At 43.6% G+C, this 22,239-nt stretch overlaps 1 protein-coding gene across 3 annotated transcripts; it reads right to left on the bottom strand.

Annotated features, from left to right (window-relative positions):
- Positions 1-629: 629 nt before the first annotated feature.
- Positions 630-21,456, bottom strand: mybpc1 (myosin binding protein C1). 3 transcript variants are annotated; one of them, XM_076030068.1, is made up of 32 exons: positions 21,200-21,456; positions 18,121-18,147; positions 16,974-17,030; positions 15,111-15,155; positions 14,000-14,041; positions 13,530-13,571; positions 12,971-13,081; positions 12,669-12,817; positions 12,477-12,594; positions 12,343-12,391; positions 11,698-11,754; positions 9,312-9,478; positions 9,095-9,227; positions 7,629-7,753; positions 7,426-7,531; positions 7,121-7,287; positions 6,865-7,030; positions 6,669-6,775; positions 6,433-6,569; positions 6,182-6,341; positions 5,986-6,090; positions 5,715-5,903; positions 5,103-5,237; positions 4,656-4,823; positions 4,356-4,444; positions 4,085-4,280; positions 3,851-3,990; positions 3,605-3,764; positions 3,080-3,216; positions 2,800-2,986; positions 1,899-1,938; positions 630-1,085 (listed from the first exon to the last, which is right to left on the bottom strand). In XM_076030068.1, exons 1-31 carry the CDS (start codon positions 21,219-21,221, stop codon positions 1,919-1,921), a joined length of 3,513 nt encoding a protein of 1,170 aa, XP_075886183.1. In that variant the 5' UTR covers positions 21,222-21,456; the 3' UTR covers positions 630-1,085; positions 1,899-1,918. The 3 variants fall into 3 exon arrangements, with proteins under 3 accessions (XP_075886183.1, XP_075886182.1, XP_075886181.1); XM_076030067.1 differs by lacking the exon at positions 1,899-1,938; XM_076030066.1 differs by lacking the exon at positions 1,899-1,938 and having other exon boundaries at positions 6,433-6,775.
- Between the last annotated feature and the right edge of the window lie 783 nt (positions 21,457-22,239).

The raw sequence follows: 22,239 nt of genomic DNA, 5'->3' as shown, positions 1-22,239 counted from the left end.
TGCAGACAATTCAATTTATTTTAAACGCAAATGATTCATTGTTAATTTATAAAGATTATGAAGTTAAATGCAGTAGTTTTAAAATGTATTGATAACATTTCAATGCTTTAGAATTGCATAACACACATACACAAAGCAAGAAGGTTTTATTCTTTCTATTCGTTGCATTAACTTCCATCCCAAAAGACATTATAAACACTTGATCTGTTTATGTATTTATTTAAATTAACTTCTGGCTTTTTTACGATGGGAGATTACAAAAAAAATTAAAACTCAAAAAGATATTTTAAACATTACTGTATTGTTATCCATGGATCATAATTACAAAGGCGTATGCGTGTGCTCTTCACTGAGCTCCTGTGAGGCTGGAGCTCTGGAAGCCAGTCAATATTACCCATAAATTAAAACGTATCACGCAGGGTTTGCCAGACTGTGTGTGGAAATTTTATTGTTTAGGCACAAATAACCACAACAGAAGAAAATAAAATGCACAACAGTATTCACAAGGAGGGGTGAAAACATTTATTTGTCCAACATAATTTAGAAGCTCTGAACCATAAGCATTAACTGCTAAAACTATCAGCTTAAACAAACAGAATAAACATATGTCACTGGGAAATTTATGTTGTTTTTTTTTAAACTTGTTTATTTTATTTCATGCTACATGAATTATCAAGACGTGAACCCAAACGCTGTTGACATGCACTGTAGCTGACTCAGTTTTAACAAGAAGGTGGCAAAGACATGAAGTGAATTAACTCTTCCCCCCTATAATGACTAGCTCCAAATCTTCACACAGCATAACACACCACAGACCAGTGCGACACTCTTCCCAAACCCACACCTTTTAACTTTCTCCATCTCTACATTATCTTCTCCCTGTTCTATCTGCTTCCATGCTCCTGCCCGCTGTTAGTTAGAGAACAGGATCACTGATGGCGGCACATGTCTGCAAATGTAAAGTGTCTCATTGTGCTCTTCCAAATTTTACTTCTCTTGCTCCATAATCTTTGTCTCATTCATGAACTGGTCGATCAGGTGTAGGGGTACTCCGCGTTGCATGAGTTCATAAAAGGTGAATCCTCCTGAGGGACAAAAAATAGAATAATCTCTTATAGCATTGGGTATATGCCCAGTTTTTAAAGAGGAGACATGCCTACAAGCAAGAGGCTGAACAAACAAAATGCAACAGCTGATATTGGCAATTCACAGTTTGTAGATCCAAATTTGCCCAGGCTTGCTGAAGCATAACAGATTCCACTATGACACTGAGCAGTCGAGCATCTTTAAAATATTCAAATTTTGAGAACATTTTTACTTTTCCACTATAGTCAACAGTAAATTTATTAAATTTAGCATGTGATGTACAAACTTACTGCAGCAAAGCACATACAGTATGTGTGATTTCCACTGAGAAATAGAACAGAATCTCATGGAAAAAACATAGATATTCTACTGCAAGTCTGTTGTCTCCTTTGTCACGATAGTGTTAGTATGCATGTTGGTGTCATTTATTTTTCTTACAGCACAGAGCAGGTTCATGGACATCATGCTGTAACAATACAATGCAGAGTCACAGTCTGCACATTTCTTCTGCAGTGGGTAGCAAAAAACAAAACCTTGACTTACCTTTTTTCCTGAACAAAGTACATGAAAGGTCTTTGAAATCCAAATCAACTCATTTCCCAATTAATAAAGAAATGTTCAAAACAATGTCGTTAAGGTAAGCCAGTGCAGGGGAACTTTAAACTGACATTTTAACAAGTTCTCTCCCTCAATATTGCTTTTGCAAGGGCGCAAAAGGCTTCCACACTGAGGCAAAGCATGGTTACAGGCTGGCTGGAAGATGCATAATGAATGACATAAGCTTCATATGTCATAACCATATGAAAGCTTACCTTTATATGAGAACATACATTCACAATTCTTGAGTTTGGACTGGGGGAGAGAGAAGAGAAGAGGGGTTAAAACAATGTTTACATGGGGTTATATGTGCCCACCAGGGAATACTGTTGAGTTATTACTGAGTTCTTTTATATGATGAGTTAACTGTGAATAAATAAACATCATGTTTCTATATGTTATGCGGACTGAAGTGTGACTGGTGACAGACTGTGTACTGGGGTGGTGGTGTGGTGTGATGATGGACAGGATGACTGAATGGACGGGGCTGAATAGAGTTGTGTGAGCACACAGGGAGTAAACCGCTACATCACGTGGAGGTGATGGCAAGTGTCACCCGGTATTATGTGCACGGCACACAATTACGTGAGGCAGATTATTGTTTGACTTTCTTGTCAATATATTTTATGATTTGACAACATATTATAGGCACCAGTCATTCATAAACAAAATCTTTGGTCTTTGACAAAAAGTTTAACTGTTAGTCACATTTAAGTGTGACATATCAAAAGGTATTTTTTAAAAAGACTTTATATGTGATATATTCAATTATATAAATTTATTAAATAGAAGGCTTCAAAATTGCTTTCAGTTCTGAGATTATTGGTTTATAAATACCTGGTGCAACTCAGTCAGGTACTTACCTGTCCACTGCCTCATAGCTCATCCCTTTGATGGACTGTAGTAAATAGTTCAAATACTAGGGTAGCAAACTTGAATTGGTTCCCCACAGTCCAAAAAAAACCAAACATTTGGTTTGAATAAGTGAAGAAACAAGCAGGAAGCGGCAAAATTATTGCCATAAAGATTAAAATAACCAAGTCTTTGGGAAACCAAGTTCAGATCACAACCGTGGCCCTAGGGGTTTTTGGGGCTGGCCTCCAGGTCCAGACTGACCTTTGACCTCCAGCTTGCAGTCCACTTGAGCCTCCCCCAGGTCGTTGAATGCCTTGCAGGTGTACATGCCACCATCATAAGGGCTGGGCTTCCTGATCTCCAGGGTACACACTCCCTGGTTGCTGAACATGCGGTAGCGTGGGTCATCACTAATGGCTATCTTATTCTTCATCCAGATCACCTTGGGCTGAAGCAAGAGGGCAAGAGCTCACAATGTCAATCCAGCCAAAATATCCTTACATAGTCCCTCAGTTTTGATACCAGTGGTTCTGACCCCTACCCTTGGATTGGCACGGACGCTGCAGTTGAGGGTGGTGTTGTAGCCGGCGATGGCAAAAGTGTTGATCAGCGGCTGCGTGAACTTTGGCGCCTCCTTGAAGTCGTGATCTTCGAATTCGTGCGTTTTCACCTGCAAGCCTGTAGGGGTAAGGGTAAAGGAATGGGGTTGTGCATGATACTGGTGCTGAGCGGTATCATGTGGGGAATTCCCTGTGTGGTGAGGGACAGACAACGCATCGTGTTCATAATCAGCTGAGCATGAAACACCATCATTCAAAGGCATGTCAGTCATCGTTCGACCCCTCTGTCTTGAAAGCAAGTCTGTGGCGTCAGGCTTACTTTAGAGAGGAGAACATCACTGACAGTACCTTTCAGAGCACAGCTGTGGAGGTATAAGTTGGTCAACAACTTAATTAAAATTTGACGTATGTGACATCGGTGGCATGTGGTTCCAAGTCTTTCCAATAAGAAATCAGTAACTACTATAATATGCCGTCTTCATTTTCACCAGTTCCCTGGTTTTTACCTTCTTTCATAATGAGGGCACTCTTTTTGGTTTGGGTGACACTTTCACTCAGGCCACACATGTTCTCTGCAAAAATCCTGAAGAAGTACTCGTTTCCAACCACTAGCTCTGTGATAGTGATGCAGTTGCGATGGTAGTGCTCGATACACGTGTACCATTCCTGCGAATCAAAAGATCAAACCATTAACACACCAGTTATGTATTGCATGGCAGATTAATATACTTAAAATTGTTGTGATATCTAACCATTGTTTTCTTATCTGCTTTTTGAATTGTGTAGCCTGTTATGGGTGCGTTGCCGTTGTCCTTTGGAGGAGTCCAGGCTAGAGCCACATTTCCGCCCCAAACGTCTTCAATTGTCACACTCTGAGGGGGCCCAGGGAGGTCTGACAGTTATCAAAAATAGTAAGAGTGGAAACGTTTGATTAAGTTGGTCTTTTGCTGTGCTAAACATGTTGATATTCTACAAAGGTCACCTACCCACAATCTGAATGTCAATAACTGCAGTGTCCATATGGTTCTCAACCTGAACAGTCATCTCGTATTTGCCAGAGTGGCTGCGCTCTGCTTTACGGATGAAGATGATGCTGTCACAGTCAGTGTTGCGGATGTTAACGTGCGATTGCTCAATGGGCTGGCCTTCTTTCAGCCAGGTGACTTTTGGCCGTGGTTTGCCCTGCAAAAAGCACCCGGGGTTTATTAGTCTGTTGAAAAAGGCACAAGCAGCCAAATGCTTGGGGCATTCATTTACCATGAATGGCACAACAAGGTTGACCGTCTCTCCAACTCTGCGTGTGTACGTCTGCTTCAAGTGCCGGGGGACGCGGATCTTTGGTGGTTCTGAGAAGATATAAAAGCCATCAGATGATCATGATGGACTGCTGTCACTGGTCAATTGCCAGTATCACTGCTTGCAACAGGAATTTTACTTTCACACTTTCAATGGGATAATTATTAAACAGATAACTTAATTTGAAAGGATTTAGGAAATTTCTCTTTAGTGCACCAGTTTATAAACAAAATGTCACAAAACTATTTTTCCAGAGCTCACCAATAACTTCTTTGACCAGGACAGAGTGTTGAAGAGTCCGTGGAGCACTCTCTCCGGCAGCGTTGACAGCTTTGACGCGAACTAGGATTTTACAGCCGGGGGTCAGGCCAGGGATAGTGTATCTGGTCTTCTCTGTCATCTCTTTGTTGGACACTACCCAGTCATTTGCTTGAAAAGTGAAAATATCTCAGTTGTAATTTTTGTTCATAAAAGTGTTGAATTCTTATGTGTTAGACAACAAATATTCACTCTCTATTTAGTTTGCAAACTTGGACTAAATCTTTAAGACTGCACACCATTTCGCATATAACTGGACATAATGTCACTGCCCATTTAATTCTTATCACTTCAGATATGGTGTTAAACCCCATCATGTAGGGTTTTTGCATGTGTTCTGCAAAGTTCACACATCTGTGTGGACTTTGAGGAACATTGGGGTTGACTCACTTCCTTCCACGCAGTACTCAATAAGGTATCCATCCAGCCCAGCGGCCCCAATGGTTTCAGGAGGACGCCACTTTACGGTCACTGTTGTGTCGGTGACATCGTCAACAACCAACATAGTGGGCTCACTGGTGACGGCTGAGAAGAGATCACCAGAGTTATTGATATCAAAATATCAATTTTGGGATGTCATGCTTGAAGCCAAATGCCTCTCTCTCTTCCTGTAGCTGGCATGCCACTGGTCTCCATGTCGTATCCCATTAGGCCCAGCTCTTGCCCATCTATTCTTGTATTCTGAATCATATTTAACTCCCATTCAAACCCACTGACAGACCTGATCTCCTAAATCTCTAATCCGCAGATGATTTGGCAGACATTATAAAGACATATTCAATATCCTCTAAAGCTGCTGCATGTTGAGGTCACCATCGGAATGCCTGGGATGTGGGCTATCGGGAGGAACAGCTGTGTGGCTGGGTTACCAAGGGCAGCTCTCAGTCGCACTATTACAGGCCCACTCTTTAAAAACCTCTATAATTCTGAATCCGTTAATGACTTCAAGGGCAAAGTTGATATCGGCAAACTGGTATTTATGGGGCATTTTTGAAAACTCACCAAGGGGAGTGAAGGCCTTGGATGGTTCGCTGGGCTTGGACACGCCAATGGCATTGACTGCAAACACACGCACCTCATATGGCACCCCTTCAATCATCTTCTTTGGTTCAAATAAAGTTTCCTTGATCAGGTCAAAGTTGAGTCTCATCCATCTGGAACTCTGTTTCTTCTTTCTCTCAATGAAGTAGCCTTGGAAAAAAAGGTGCGTAGGCTTTTACATTCAATAGACACCTAAGTCTGGAAACTGTCGTCACTAGTAAGTTGTGTTTACCTAAAATTGGTGAACCTCCGTCATATTTAGGTGGTTCCCATGTCATTGAGCACCAATCACCGCCCACCACAGGGACCAAGGGAGCCTCTGGAGGGTCAGGAATGTCTGCAGGCAGCATGATGCTGTGTTAGGTTCAAGAGAGGACCACACATAATCGCTCAGTGATTGATGATCTCAACGCTTTATGATGACTTACCCACAACCTTGATCTTGATGCTGGCCGTGGCTTCCCCAGCTTCATTCTGCAGGACGATCTTGTAGTTGCCGGTGTCTTCCCGCTCCGTGACGTCAATTGTCAAGCTCGTCTGATCGCCGTACGTCTCAGCTCGGACACGATTACCTGACTCCAGGATCACCTGGACACGAAACAGAATTGAAGGACGTGCAAGACTTGAAGCAAAGTGAATGTGATGATCTTTCTTTTGATCAAAAAAAATTATAACCTACTCTTTCTCCCTTCATCCACACCACTCTGGGTGCTGGTTCTCCACTGATTGGGATCTCCAGACGTAGCTTGTTCCCTGCCACGATAGTGACTGTGTTGTCTGGGAAGTTCAAGCTTTCCAAATGCACCCTTGGTGGATCTGTAGAATACACCATAAATAAGAAATTTGGGATAGAAATTAAAAAAAAAAAAAATCTTGTTTTTTTTTTGTTTTTTTTCTCGCAAACTGCTTGAATACCAATAATGTGAAGTTTCGCAGAGAGACTCTGTGAATATCCCTCAGGTACAAAAGTGTAATCTCCTGCATCGTGAAGGGAGCTGGTCTCGATTTCAAGGCGATGGTTCCTAAAAAAACCAAAAAAACAAAACTAAGTTGATTTGCATTTAAGTGAAATGCATCTCAACAAAACTGAACTTAAACTGAAATTGCGCACCTGTTTCTGTGGAGGATGTTGATGCGATCGTTGGGTTGGATCAGCTGCCCATTCCTGTACCAGCGCCCAGGGACGTTGCCAGGGGAAATTTCACAGTGCAACTTGATGGGCTGACCCAAAAGCACAGTTACGTCTTGCAGGTCCTGGTGCACCTTGAGCGGCTTCACTGGAAGAGTGAAAAGGGAGAGCAGTTCTTCGAAGGAAGCAAAAAAAAAAAAAAAAAAATCTAGATTGAAAGGGTTAGAATGCTACGCACGGTCAACTTGTACGTGCGCTTCAGTGGTGCCACCGGAAGCCATGAGCGAGTATGTCCCGGTGTCGTCTCTGGATGCGTCATCGATCACCAGGTAGTGTTTTGCGCCGTCACTTTTGACTCTGTACCTGGAGCGCACTCCAGTTGGAACCTCAACGCCATTTTTCATCCTAAGGGGTGAATAAAGAGGCATTAAAATCAAGACACCATATGAGGTTAGAAAAAATGTCAAGATAAATATCTGGTAAGCTGGGAACACGGGTCAGTAAATATGGTGTCCAGGCTCGGATCTGGGATCCATGTCTCACCATTTGACTGGAGCGCCTTCTTCTGACACCTCGCACTCCAGCTCAATTCTCTCATTCACTGTTGTCTTGACTGCTTCCAGATTTTTCACTATCTTCACTGGCAGTTCTGTGAGACAAAGGGGAAGGTGGTTGTAAGTAAAAGAACATAATGTCAATATTATTCTGAGTAACAGTGCATGCGCTTTATCAAATAACCGTTTTACCTTTGACAAACAGCTCTGTGGTGCATTTCTCGTCTCCTGCTGCAACTGAATAGGCTGCGTCGTCGTTCAGAGAGCAGTTGTTGATGACCATGATTCTCTGAGTGCCCTTATGCTCAAAAATGTACCTAAGAGGGAGGTTAATCGGTGACCTTGTTAAGTTTTTATTCCTCCTTGAAATTACGGTCCAAAACATGAGAACTGCCAAATTTACCATGTACTGTTCAGACTCAAAGGAGGCAAAAAATATGTATATATAAATCAAAACTTGTAAGCAAAAATAAATAGCATCATTATTTTTAGCCGGCATGCAGCATGTGCTCTTTGAAAACCCAAGGGTCAGTTCAAAGAGAGCAGTGGGATTAGGCAGAGGAGACATGGCGAAGGGGAGGAATCGCTGGGATGGGTGGACTTACTTCCTTTGACTTATGGTCAGCAGTAGAGCCAGAATAGGGGCCGGAGCACACGAAGTGTACAGGAGGGGAAAATGGCAAACAGGAAGGAACACCATGACATGACAGACAGACAAAGACAGAGAGACATCATGCCTGAAGGGATGTATGTTGTCAAAAAAGAGAAAGAAAGTTTTGTAATGGAGTCTTCAGGCCAGGAAGGAGCTGGAGAAAATGGCACAGGAGACAAAACCAGAAAACAGCAATAACCTCCCAGATGGCTTTAACTTTGAATGGCTTTGAACCAAAGTTTTTCGTATCACATGGATCTCGAAACTAATCGCGTCGACCCTGATTTTGTTTTATTTTAGAACATATTTAGCTTATTATCTTAACCAGCCAAGCTTTCTAATTATTATTACACGTCAATTTTTTTACACCATCACTCTATTGTAGCTGCATCTTATAATACTTGAAGTATATGGACGTAGTGATTTCTCGTTGATGTGTGTGACTGGTTAAACTTTTCATCCACTTCAAAGCCAAACTTGAATTAAAGACCTGTGAAGGAGGTACCACCTTTTTCCTGTACGGAGGAGGACATACAGTTAATTGCAATAAAACAGTTGACTATGATTACACCCAAATGTAGCTCCAGGGACTTTGAGAGAACCTTGTGCAATCACATTTGTCCCTTTGTGTGTGTGTGTGTGTGTGTGCGTGTGTGTGTGTGTGAGAGAGAGATACTAACTAGAGCCACATTAGAGCCGAGAGATTGTTATTTGTTTGTGGTGGCAATGGTTCACAGTACAGAAGAGGATAACAGCGCAAATCCAAGAATGTTCTATAATATCATCTATTATATCATATGGTTGTATTTGTATAATTTGTGTATTAAATTGTATGTGAACCATTGAACTTTTGAGGAGACAAAATCTAAACACATTACCACAGACTAGTGAAAAAAATGCAACACATGAAACATTTTTTCTTCTGTTAAAAAAAAGTGTTTCATTAATGTTGTAGCCAAGGGCGTAAAAGGTCACAAAGCAGCGGAAAAAAATGTATTTTCCATACTTGGGGCTCGGCCTGATTTCCTGACCGTTCTTGTACCACTTGAGATCTACTGTGGGGTCGGCCAGGTCCACCACCAGGCGGATCTTCCCGCCTTTATCCACCTGATACGCAGGGTCCAGTTTCTTTGCGAAAGCTGTAAAAAAAAGAAAAGAAGAGTGAACGTTCCCGATCAAACTGATCAAACCTAGAAAATGCTCCTTAGCGATACGGACATTACCTTCACTTTTCTTCTCCTCCTTTGGTATCTTTTTCATCCTGCGCAGCAGGCCCCTCAGGTCGGTGATGCCGTACATGAAGGCGATCTTCTCGTATTCGTCGGGACGGGCCTTCTTCAGGATCTCCCACACGTCCACATCGGGTCCATCATCCTGCTGTTTGTGCTCCCTGGTGGTGCCGCATCCAAGGGAACATTGTGAGGGCAGGGAACGCTGGCGCGTGTTTGCAACATGTCCTGAGGAACCACTCAGCGGTCGCCAGAAAAAAACATTCTTGCTGGCACTGCTAAGACTTCGAAATCTTCTTCAAGTTCTCCCGTCTTATAGCTTCATCTTGTTTTTCCTCATGCGAGTGAAGAAAGAATTTGATTTTGCAACCATTTCGCTGCCGAGCGTTCCTCAGAACATGTCACTCAAAGGGATGGGCATTGTCAACTGTCTGAGTATGTGCTGAATCAAATGTTAAATGGCACTAACGCAAAACTCACAGGTCTCCTTTGAACAGGTTTGAAATTGCTCAGGGTTACTCCTCTCCATTTTCTCAGAAAAAAAGCTTTGAAAGTTTAAAGATATATAGCACACACTTTTATAGTTTCTAATTTGTAACGACATAAATTTTTATCTTTCCGTGGTATATTAACGCAAAAGCAAAACATGATCAAGTTTTGGTATACATATAGTAGAAACATTAAGGACTACAAGATAAGGTTTTTAAAGTGTCATTTTAGAGATACAAAATTAATTTTAGAGAAAAAACAACTTTAAGCTTATATTGTCATTGTTGTCGTCTTATATCGTCGTATGTGTCATATAATATCAACACCATGTTCCGGTAATTACTGAATATTACCGACTAGCATGAATATGATGTGTGCTAACTAGCAAGATCAGCGCAGTTTTTTTGATATCGTAATGGAAATATCTGTGGTGGTTATAATGTGTTTAATGAGGCATGCAGAGTTTAGCAGAGAACGAATATACAACAAGCATTTTGACATATTTTCATTGCTCCTGTCGTAAATTGGCCCATCCCTTTGTTTTTTGTTGGGTTCAGGCACCATGTCAAAGATGCTTCAAGTTTGTTAGTTTTTTCCCCAAGTTATCTTTGGAGGACGTTAGACATGTCAGATTTAACAAGATACACATACAGTTAATGCACATTGAGTGTATCTATTAGTTTATACAAGAAGAACATTCTATTAGCCATTCAGGGACATTTTTTGGTCAAAAAAATGTCAAAAAATTTGAGATTGATGTAAACAGCATAGAGTATTATGTTGTTTTATGTATGTAAGCTACTGTTTATATTCAGGCAGTGATGAGAAAATGCTGAAATAAACACGGGTGGTGGTTGCCTTACATTTCTGTATCGAAATAAAAAGGTCAATGTAGCGATAACACTATTTTATAGCATCATTGCTCCACAGCTCGCTGGCACGTCATTAATGATTCAGAACGCCAGAGGCCGCCTCATAAACACAGTGCTGGACTTGAGAGCCCGACGGCGCCACCGGGTGTTTATGAGTCGAGGCCCCGTTTCTATCATTAATGGGTGCCGACGGAGCGCTCGGGAATGCTGCCTCCAAATGAAGTGTTACCGCACGACCACGGTAGGCCAACACTCTTGCTTGTCGAGCTCCTAGAGATACACGTCATGCTGGGGATTCTACAGGATTAAAGTACTCACCCGCAGTAAGGTCTAATTGTTTAAAAGAAAAACCCTACAGGTTCTTTTTGTCCTTTACTAACCTTTGATTTCTGAATATGTAGGGGAGAAGAAGAGACAAAGCCCACGATAAATGTGCAATTTAGCTGGTGGACAGTGCCATTGCTCAGGATTATTTGAACCCACACTTTCAATGCTGCACTGCATTTTCTGATGTATGCATCAAAGTGTTTCATTTTCAGCAATAGTAAAGTCCAGAGGTTTTCAAATTGTCAGGGACACTACTGCATGTGTGTATGTGTGCGTGTGGAGAATCAAAATCAGTGCTTTTTATTTAGTCGCTTCCAAAAAATATTCTTAAATCTACTTAAAGTCATTCAAATATACATCGTGCCTGTCATTCAAAACCTGCCTCAGGAAAAAGAAAAATGTGTTTTTTTTTAAAGCTTTCATCTGCACTGTTGTTTTCTGCAAAAAATAATTGCTTGTTGTCAGAGGTGGAGGGTTTAATGTGGGCAAAATCTAAGACTTTGAAAACCTCTGGTATAGCAAAAAACAAAAACCCTGACCAATTATTTCTGTTTATGTAACTGTCAAACAATAGCCTGGCAAACAGTTCAAAAAAGGATGAAAGAAGCACATCCAAAAAAGGCAAAAAAATAAACAAAGAAAAAATACTGCAAAGGAAAAAAGTCCACGCAGGCTGGGGATGTGACTCTCACCTATGTTTAAGAAGAGCACTAAAGTCAAGCTCCCCTGCATCTTCTTGTCCTTCACTGCTGTTGTTAACAAGGAGAGATTAATAGTGATTCAATCAGATCTGAGAATACTAACAGGCACTAGAAAAAACAATGCCAACAGAGCAACACAAAGCAGAGGCTCCGGCGCCAATCTCCACCTTTAGCCTCTTTACGCTACTGTGCGATTGGCGCCTTTCACAAAACACCCCTTTCTTTCATTATCTGTCAAAAACTGTCATTTTTGAAATAAAAGCTTCAGCCCGGGTGTTTTGTGAGGAGCAGCGTCCCGAAGCAATGTTGCCGCAACTCTCTTGGCAATGTTTGGATGACATTGCTGGGCAGCAACATTGTGCAACCGGGATGCTTTGCGTTGTTTTCCAGAGACATTGTTTGAAGGGAGATTTAAAGTGCAAGCCTTGAATTACACGTGGATGGCAACTGGATGATTTGCAATCACCTTGGAGGAAGGTGAATGACATCATTACAGCCATCGTGTTACACTTCACACCTAATATGTTTTTTCATACATTCAAATTCATCGACATTATAAGAAAAAAAGCCTAAAATGCACATCTTGACTTTAGCTGCTGTTGACTTTTTCAGATGTTGTTTTGTTACATTTATTACCTTCTTTTGAACGCAGATCGAATGTCAATATTCTGTGACCCTCCGGCTTCTGCAACACAACAACACACAGTCCATCATCTCAGGGCAGGTTAGGATGAGCACACACTGTTTCTCCGCCCTGCCATGTCGCCAACCTTTCACTTCCAAGTCAAAGGAGCAGCTGTCAAACTTGTCCTTGTAGGTGACCTCGCATCTGTAGTTCCCCGCATAGTTTTCTTTGGCTTTGATGATGTGCATTTCAAAGGTGTGGACCTTTCAGAGTGGCACACGTGTTAAAAGTGCAGCGGCGGCGGTACATGTGGATGCGGCTCGGTTTGGTTCCGCACCTTCGTTTGCCGCTCGAAGGTCTCCTTCAGCTGCAGGTGCTTTCCCGTCTTGCTCGCCAGATCCATCCATTTGCCTTTGAACCACTTGATAGTGGGTTTGCGGAGGAGATCTTTGGCCTCCACCTTTGCAATGAAGGTGATGTCTCCACCTTTGACACAGGTTGAAAGCACAGGCTTGAGCCTCGCCACCCCGCTTCCCACCTTTGCGCTACGCGAAAAAGCTAACTGTGCGCAAATTAAATTTCGATGACATACGAGGCATAATGATCTGCCTCGCCCTCTGTTTACTTGCAGTCACTCACCCACGGCCACAGTGGCACTCTGGGGTTTCTCGATCAGCAGGATGGACAGCGGCGGGGTGTCGATGGGCTTGTCCAGATCCTCGGGCGGCTGGCCCTCTCCCAGAGACCACACTGCTCAGGTAGGGTGAAACACACACGTGACTTGGAGCTCTTTCCATGTTTAAAAAAAAAATTTAAAATAATAATAATGATTAAATGGGAAATAAAAATAGAACATGGAGATATACAACAGCACAGCTATGAAACTGATACACCCACCTTTAACTTGTCAAGTGAAAGTCTCGCCAGGGGAACGTCAACACAAATAAGACAGACACGTTTGTTTTCTCGCTCACTTTCAGTCATCACACGTCATACAGCAGCGGAATTTAGCTCTTTGCAACATGGAAAGCGTGAAACGGACACTGTGAAAATGCAAAAGGTAAGAACAAAACCAAAAAACCCCCAACATCTCCCGCTCCAGTCTTCTTGTCTTGGTGTTTGTGTCTAACTGGCAACCGAATCCTCTACTTGTCTACTGCCTTTTCATAAGCCCTGAGAGGAGGAAAGCACCTATTACCTGAGTCTTTTCTCCCCATGGCGGGCACAGAGACGCTATCATCTAAACAGAGACAGAGAGAGATTTACAGCATATTGTAAGGAATAGTACTGTAAAGTCCACCAAAGCACGTAGCACACACACACAAACGCACAGAGCATTTGCATATCCGGAGGCGTTGGCCTCAGGAATCCCAGATCAAACATCCACAAGATCGTTGTGATCAGAATTCCAAATGCACCCACATAAATGGCCATTTATGTGTGGATGTTAATGAATGCAGTAACAGATATGTGGTAATGAGTTAGCAAGGAACTTTTAACATCTCCACTTGTCTCCATTGTGGAGGAAAATGTTCTGGAAAAATATCTAGAACAAAAGTTCTGTTCCATTTTTTTTGTACTGAGATGGTGAGCAGTTGGTTTGAATGATGGCTAATGTTTTGGTCAGGAGAACTACAATGGCAGTATGATTCAGTCGAGGGATCTTACTAGGCAGCTCAATTGAGAGTTTCTTGGGTGTACTGGCATCTTCTGTGAAAAGAACACAGTAATCATTGAGATTAATCAGGATACCTCGGCTGCTCTTGATGATGTGATGAATGTGTGATGTCCTCGGCAGTGCCAATCTGATTCATATGTGTCTTTTCATTCAAGGAATTATTTTGGTTCTTGGCTTCACAACTGCTTTGAAAAAATGTTTCCTTTTAATAGGAAGCATCCGTGATAATTTAGTGAAAATTGAAAAATACCCTGTAATTACACTTAAATATATGTGTAATTTTATAATATTTATAATCATAACTTGTAATGCCTATATGTTAATGTAACAACATTTGAATGGCCTGAACTCGGATAATCAATCAAAAGGTTTACAATTTTTTAGGAGGACAACTTTCATTTGACTGGCCCAAAACTGTTATAAAGACCGGCCAGCAAGTGAATTTCTAACAAATGTCAAGCAAAACAAAGAAAATTTGCTTAATGCGCCGAGACGCCACGTTGAAACGCACCATTAGCCGTTTGTTAGGAGGCCAAAGCAATTATTATTATCATTATTGAAGCAATAATTAGAATAGACAGCATCATTTTTTTTTTTTTTTTTTTAGTAAAATACACATTTATCCAACTGTGCTTTGAATGTGCCCTCTTGATCTTCATCTTGATTGTATGTATTGATGATGGATTGTGTGTAACGTGCAGCCGTTTCATGCAACACTATATGCATTTATATTATTTCCACAACCATACCTTTATTAATGAACAGAGAATAAAGTTATTATATGCATAACCACGCCGGTGCTTTATGCATTATTCGCTTAAAGGCATTCTTTAGGGGTCAAAATACTGCAATGCAAAGTTAAAAAAAAAAACAACAAAAAAATAGAGATGAAATGAAGACGCGAAGGTTCAGTCCAGATGACCGTTCCATCTCTCTGATTGGAATTTGTCTCCCAAGTTACGACTGACCTAAGTTGTCACGCTACCAACTTCATAGCTCCAAAGTGTAACCCTAGGGACGAGGCTCTGGCTGCTGCCCTGAATGTCGGGTGCTCACCCTTTAAAGAGCAAAGTGACAAGGACGGGATTAGGAGGTACAAACCTGTCTGGCCTGTTGGGGACGAGCTAGTGGCTGTGGCATCATCATCTGCAATAAAGGTGTCATTGACAAACAGGACCCACCTATTCAAAACGTCTGTCACTGGCAGGCTCACAAGTCAAGACCGGCGGGTCGACGCGGCCGCGGATTTCATGCCGAGGACAAACAGTTCCATGCATCTAATGTCTGATGCCTGATGTCGAGGACAAGAGAGACTGTGTTGTGTTTTTTTTTTTTTTGCTGTTGTGTACGTTCATTGCCACAAGCTTGTGCAGCTGCCAGAGCAAAAGCGATGCAGCGTGCATGGACCGTTGTGTGTTTTTATTAATTTTATTTCTTTTTTCCAGACGAGTGGACAGAAGCAGCACCGAAGCAACTTATATTTGCGAGGAATGCCAATGACTGAGCCAGGCCAAAAGCTTGAAATCTTGTGCAACTTTATGCGCAATTGCAACCGCCAGCACAAACCAGTCGGGGAAAGCCAGCCGGGCGCTTTGCCAGCACTAAATTTAGTCAGTGTCTATTTGTTCTGTTGCTCTGTGGCTCTGCCTATAGCATGATTTTATCCCCAAACTGCAGATTGAAGAGTTTGATGACTCACCTCGCATCACCCTCATTTTACTCTTTTCGAATTTAATTAGTACCTTTTCTATTAGTTACTGTTCATTATTTCTTTATTAGGTTTTGATCATCTGTGGACATTGACTACGGATTACTATGCAACTACTATGCACTATGCAAATCTTTGTTCAACTCTGCATGCAGTCAAGGCCCCCTAAGATCACAAGGTTACTGCCTGGCTTCAGTGAGGGAGCCATCAATACTGCTGCCTGGGCTGCTGCCGTGCCAACTGACAAGTTGAACTTGTTCCAGTTGTAATCGGCAGAGCTGGAGGGGTAAACATGCACGTCGAGAGAGAAATGGGATCGGCTGAATGAGACAGACTTACCAGGCGCAGGAGGGGAACAAGGCCCTTCTTCCTTAGCGCAGTCTGCCGCCTCTTTAACCCCGAGCCCACCGCCCTCAGCCTGTAAAGGCTCGGTGCCCGTGGGCTCCGCTCTCTTCCCATCGGTCTCTACTGGCGCTTTCCCCTCTGCTACTGCCTCTGTGCAGCAGACAAAGCGCTAGGCTGGAGCAGCAAGCATCAGGCACAGCCACCAGCGGCCTTTGCAAGACGACGCTCGCACAAGTGATGCCGGTATGGATATGCAATCACCAGACAGTGGCAATGCTCGGCAGCGGCGGTGGCTTCTGGAGGACCGCGTTGTGTGTCCAAAGAGGTTCTTTGGACTAAAAACCTTCTACAATTGTGCAAACTTTGGGAAGTTGTTGAAGTCGAGCCAACTTATGAACTTAGCATTGATCTGGTCATTGCATATTTTAACTCTGAGGAATTGAGCAGGCAGGGATTTACTGACTTACTCATTGTGATTGGTGTTATTGTATTGATTCAGGCCCCGAATCAGCTGAATCAGCAAAGCCCAGCTTTCCCAATTCCCCTCTGTATGATGATTTGATGTATCATATACAGTTATAGATGCAAAAACACTGACAGCATGGCCACGGGTACCAAGCATCAAGGCAGTGCAGTGCAGTGCAGTGCAGTGAGTGAGGTGGTCTCACATGAGCCACGCTGAACCTGCGTGAACAGTCATACCTTCAGGGGGAAAAATGCTGTAGTCTCAGACCCCAAACAGTGTGTGTGTGTGTGTGTGTGTGTGTGTGTGTGTGTGTGTGTGTGTGTGTGTGTGTGTGTATGTGAGCGTGTGTGTGTGAAGGTCAGACGTAAATGGTGATGCCACACACCAAACCACAACGTGATGTGAACCATAGTGACGCATTCTGGGGCAGGTGAAGGTTACCAACCTGGGGGTGGAGAAACCTCCAGGCAAATCTCAGGTAGGGGTGGGGCACCATTACTGTCTGGGCCAACAAATATAGTGGTGGATGGAACATTTTCTCTTTCTTTTTTTTTTTTTTCAACAAGCAAAAAGCTTCAGCACCTGCAATGCTGCTCTCTCAACCGTCAGTCAGCCCAGACATACAAACGAACGGACACGGACACGGACACACGGACGTCAACACGCACTCACCTGCCTGTGTTTGTGGGAAATTTACACTTTCTCTCAATGATTCCTACAATTATCCTGTTGCGCATTTGATGCAAGGGCAAACACAAAGATTACTGTGACATTTCTAAATGTACATGTTTGTAAATGCACTGTTAATCTGTCACATCATTAGGTGCAAATGAAATACAATGAAAAATGCCCATTAATGAAACACACCAAGTTAAAAGTTTCTTGTTGGATCGTAAAATCTTCCTTCAGTGTGATATTTGTACCACCAACTGTTAATAGTACCGTTTTATCACAGCAGGAGTGACAAAGTAAGTTATCGTCTCGACCGGTAACAGTTTGCTTGCAGAACCAATCGAGTGCAATTACAAAGTCGCTCAGTCGAGTTTCATGGCTAAAAAAATTGGGTCAGAAAGGCTAAAGGGCAAAATTTCCCCACTTTTATGTCCAAATTTAAGCCGGCCCAAAAAACATCTTAAGATGTATTTTTTTGTTGTGCCGCTGTTGCGTGGAGCTCCACAAGATGCTGTGGCTCCAAGGTCAAACCATCAGCGCTGGCACAAAGTCAGCGGCATGCCGGCACCTTGCTCACATGGACCGACTGAGCCGTCAGCTGAATCAACACAGGGGGATCAGCCGCTTTGGCAGGAGGAATGTCAGAGACGCTGACGGCTCGGACGCCTCTCCACTTCCCCGAGCGCTGCGGCCGGCGGCACCTCCGTGCAGAGTTCACCAGTGGCCCCCATATTCGCACGTCCGTCTGCGGGCCGTTTTTTTTACTTTTTGCACATCAGCCCCCGGCTTTTGAGCGGCTTTGGGCCTTTTTTCCTACTGCCGTTTCACTTTCATGCTCTATCGCTTGTGTTCAAGTTCGGTCATGACATTTGCGTGTCTCTTTGGGAGAAGCAGTGTGCAGGTGAGGTCAGATGACTCACCTTCGGGCTGGCCATTGGGCATCTCATCTGGAACAAGACAGAAAACAATACACACAAATGCGTCAACTGTCAAACACAGCAACTCGTCCTCGCGCTTGGACATCACACGGACTCAACCGATTACGACTTGGGGCTCCCTGCGATGCGCCACTTGTTTGCCCTCTGCCTCGTCTTGCCTCGTGAACACCAACGGCGGCGGGTTAGCGGCCGAAGCGTGTTTAAAAGTGACACTCAAAACCTGCAAGGCGACCCGGCGGAGGGCCTCACAAGATCAAAGCGTCCGCACCAACCCCTGGCGCCCATCGACGGGGTTAACAAATTGACCTCATTTGTTGTTAGCAGGTTAGTGGAACACCGGAGCTGTGACAGGGTTCCATCCTGGAGCCAGTGACGATTCAGTCTCGCCCTGAAACATCTGAGCAGGGCTGCTGCTCTATTGTCCTTGCTCTGACCAGTCTCCAAAAAAACAAAAACAAACAAAAAAAACAAAAAACAAACAAAAAACAAACAAACAAAAAAACAAACAAACAAACAAAAAACAATTCTATAATCCGAAAATATAAATTCCAACATCAGCCATTACGGACATATAGCGTTATATTTCCAAAGCATAATGAAGACACACTGTCTTTCATTAAATTTAACATTACTGGAACAGGACTCGTTCGCCCCCCTTTAGCAACAATTCCTTGGAATTTTTCCCTGTCAGAATTACTGCCACCCTCCTCTCCTCTCCCCTCCCCAAGTCTCACCTCTAAACAATGTGGTACTGGCCACTGGCGCACAATCCTGCGGCCTCGCATCATGCGGCCAAGAATTGTGGCCCCACTGTCTCGTTGCCGCTGAGATAATGAGAGTGGGGAAAGGTTTTGTTTTACCTCGGAGGACTCCCGTTGCAGCTGACAGAGCTGCAGGTATTTTCAGCTGTTGCCCCTGCTGGCGTGCAGACAGAAGGGCTCACCGTGGCTCCGACGTGAGCTAAACTGCTGGCAGCTTCATTTTTTCCTATTTTAGACCGCCGTAGCTTTAAAGAAGATGCTGCTTGCGCCTGTTGTGTTGACTTTGTCAACACAGATACCATTTATTTACTGATTCTGACGGGGGCGGTTGGGCGAGGACTTCTCAGGACGACAGTTTCTGAGTCTTTGTGGCCCATAGGGCGCGACAATTTCGGCGACAATTAGCTGCTGACAGGCCTCACCCTCTAACTTTCAGTCAGATTTATGAGGGCCGGGGCTGTAACTCAAGGTGACGGTCGGAGGCAGAGTGATGGTGCCTTAAGTGACAGTAAATAGCATGAGGTGGACAAATGACTTTGTCCATTCTCAGATGCAATGAGGGACGGTCAGTAACGGTTGAGGCTTTACCAGCGAGATGCCTGACCTCTTGAGGAGGAGGCAGGGCCAACAAATATGGAGGGAGACGGCGGCTAACGAGGGGACCGGGGATTAACACTGTCCTCGTTCTGAACTATTCCAGGGAAAAGAATCCCTCTCCCAGGAGATCCGCAGGCAGCTCTGGCAGGCCGTCATCTCTGCTTCCCACTTGTTAAGGGCGAGAGAGTCGACGTCTACAACAACAGTGCTGGCCTCCTCCCGTTCAGCTGTTCAGACTCGTATTAAGAACAATACTTTTCTGCCCCCATTTATCTGCCTCTCCGGGCCGCACAGCTATTTCTGGGCCGTGTTGGTAGCAGACTGGAATCTGTTGCCTCTATTTTGCCACAGCTTTGTCTCTGAGGGGATCAGGGATGTTTATGGTAGAGGATGAACACGGCGGGGTCAAGTGTATGCTATCGACACAAGTTGGTGATTAAAGCCGAGCCGAGCTCTGAATCATCTCAGCGCCCCGAGTAACTTCTGGCAAACTTCGTCTGAGTCTTCTTGCCACAAATAACCCGACGAGGGATAAAAGCGATTGGAGGGAGTGAGGAAAGTGAGGACGGAAAGCTCCAGAGCATGGAAAGTCATGGAGAAAGAGAAAAGTTCTAAACTTTCAATTTGACTCTGCTGGAAAGCTGGAATTCTGTCTTTTTTTTCAATTGTTGCATTGCTTAATATTCAGGTTGTGAAAGGGCACCTATGGTTCCCCGTGTTTTTGAACTTGACAATTACAGTTTATCCTCTTTAAAAATGAATAGAAATATGTTAAGTTCAAGAAAAGTAAGAAAAAAATATATGTATAGTATAACCAATATGTGGTTCTACTATCAGGCAGCCGACATGGCCCAAGCAGCTTTATGAGGCGGATGGTCTCCCGGAGGATATTGAGTTCAACAATAAAACTTAAATCAGCTCTCATTAGGAGGGCATCCAAGACAAGACACAAACTAAATGTTCCATTTCCTCTACATGGGCATGTCTGGCTGGATGGCAGCACCCCAAAGAGCTGAGCTAATGGAGAGAGCGAGAGGGCGGCAGTAATTCCATATCTTAATGACAGACAAGAGCGGATTAAAAGGGAATGTTGATGGACGCGGCGGTTCAGATGAGTGACGTTACGATGTGCAGCGTGTGGGCGGGGAAGTGTAGGGAGGGGGCACCGGAACCCGGCACACCACTCCCACTTTGACCATTGTCTCTTGCGGGATAGACACAATAGCACTGTGACATGTGGACATGTAGTCCAGAGCGCAATGATTCTGACTGGTCATCGCCAGAGCGCGGCTCACGCACAGTGACTTAGCGGCTCTGCACTCAGCGGCATCAACAGTGTCTGTCAATGAACGGGGCTTTTCACCTGTGCCCCTCCTCAGCACAACACAAAGGCATCAGTAATACAACACCAACATCAAAGTCACTTTGAGGATTGCTTTGAACAAGCTGGCAGACTGGTTGTACAGCGATGGGTGGATGGAAGGATGGATGGATGGATGGATGGATGGATGGATGGATGGATGGATGAATGGATGGATAGATTGAGCGACTGATTGCAAAACCAGCAGAGACAGGATGGGAAACAGAGCTGGTGGAAGTGCAAAACCATTGGAAAAAGAAACAACCCCTCCATCTGTGTCCATGCACTGTGACTGCTAGGTGGACCTTGACGACCACATCCCCACCTTTGTCGACGCTCCTACCTTTCTTTGTGGGCTCTGGCATCTTGAGCCTTGTCCCCAAAGTGTGGGTGCCTCGGCAGGTGCAGGTTGCTTTAGGCGAGGTGCGGCTGGCCCTCTTTGTCCAGGAGGGAGAGAGACAGACGCTGACAAGGACCGACTGGCTGAGCGACTAAACTTTCCTTGTGGAAACCCGTGGAAACCCGTGGAAGCAGAGTGATGGGAGATGAGGTGGTCGCGGGGACACAGTTTGAAAATCTCAGTGGGGGAGGAGAGGAGGACCAGGGACAGATCCAGGGGCGACAGGCTTTTCAGGCCTTTTATAGGGGGAGCAATGCCCCTCCTCTCTCCCCGGCACCTCCTGCTTCAACATTCTGGCCTACTTGTTGTTGAAGGATGGATGTGATTTGTTTTATAAATCAGTAGTAAATGATAGAGGTAGGTACATATATTGAATATATTTGTGTATACACATATTTATTCATTTTTAGATGTGGACCTTTGCAGTTGTAAGGTATTGAACAGTGTTGAACAGTCTATATTTTGCATTAATTTGGCAAAATACTTGACTTGGCACAACTGCAAAACCTCAAATGAACACAGTTCAGTGTTTGAAGTATGGCTACATAAGGCTAAAATATGAATTGCATAATTGGAATTACCTAAACATATATAATAATATATTTGATTTTTTTTTAAATTATATATCTAATGGCAAGAAAAAAATAATTGCAGTGATTCAAATGTTTTTGTAAATTTTAATAAGGGTTTTACTTTGAAATCAGGATCAGAGTGAGGACTGTTGGCTGAGCATTCCTGTTAATTATTATGAGAAGAGAAAAGGCGCAACATGCAAAAAAGGGAAGTGGTGTGACACACAGCTTTTTCAGAGAACTGGTCAATTTAGTGTTGGCGAATGATAACTTTTGAGTTGACGTGCAGCCACTTGATGCCAAATGCTGCATATCTGTCTAATCCGGCGGGAATGCTGTCCAAGAACAGCCGGCTTTCCAACATGGCAAATAAATACAAGAGAGATGCCTGGGTGCTGGTTCTGTGGCCTA

Source organism: Nelusetta ayraudi, unplaced genomic scaffold (assembly GCF_046127955.1).
Source record: "Nelusetta ayraudi isolate G7.1 ecotype Tasmania unplaced genomic scaffold, CSIRO-AGI_Nayr_v1 ptg000027l, whole genome shotgun sequence".
Classification (NCBI taxonomy): domain Eukaryota; kingdom Metazoa; phylum Chordata; class Actinopteri; order Tetraodontiformes; family Monacanthidae; genus Nelusetta; species Nelusetta ayraudi.
Note: the sequence above shows the minus strand (reverse complement) of the source record. Positions and strands in the feature narration are given on the sequence as shown.

Coding starts and splice junctions, on each gene's coding strand:
- mybpc1 (XM_076030066.1), bottom strand. CDS start 21,221: ATGCCAGAGCCCACAAAGAAAG. Junction 9,228..9,311: donor GGAGGAGAAGAAAAGTGAAG/GTAATGTCCGTA, acceptor TTTTTTTTACAG/CTTTCGCAAAGAAACTGGAC. Junction 4,824..5,102: donor TGAGTACTGCGTGGAAGGAA/GTGAGTCAACCC, acceptor TCACTTTTCAAG/CAAATGACTGGGTAGTGTCC.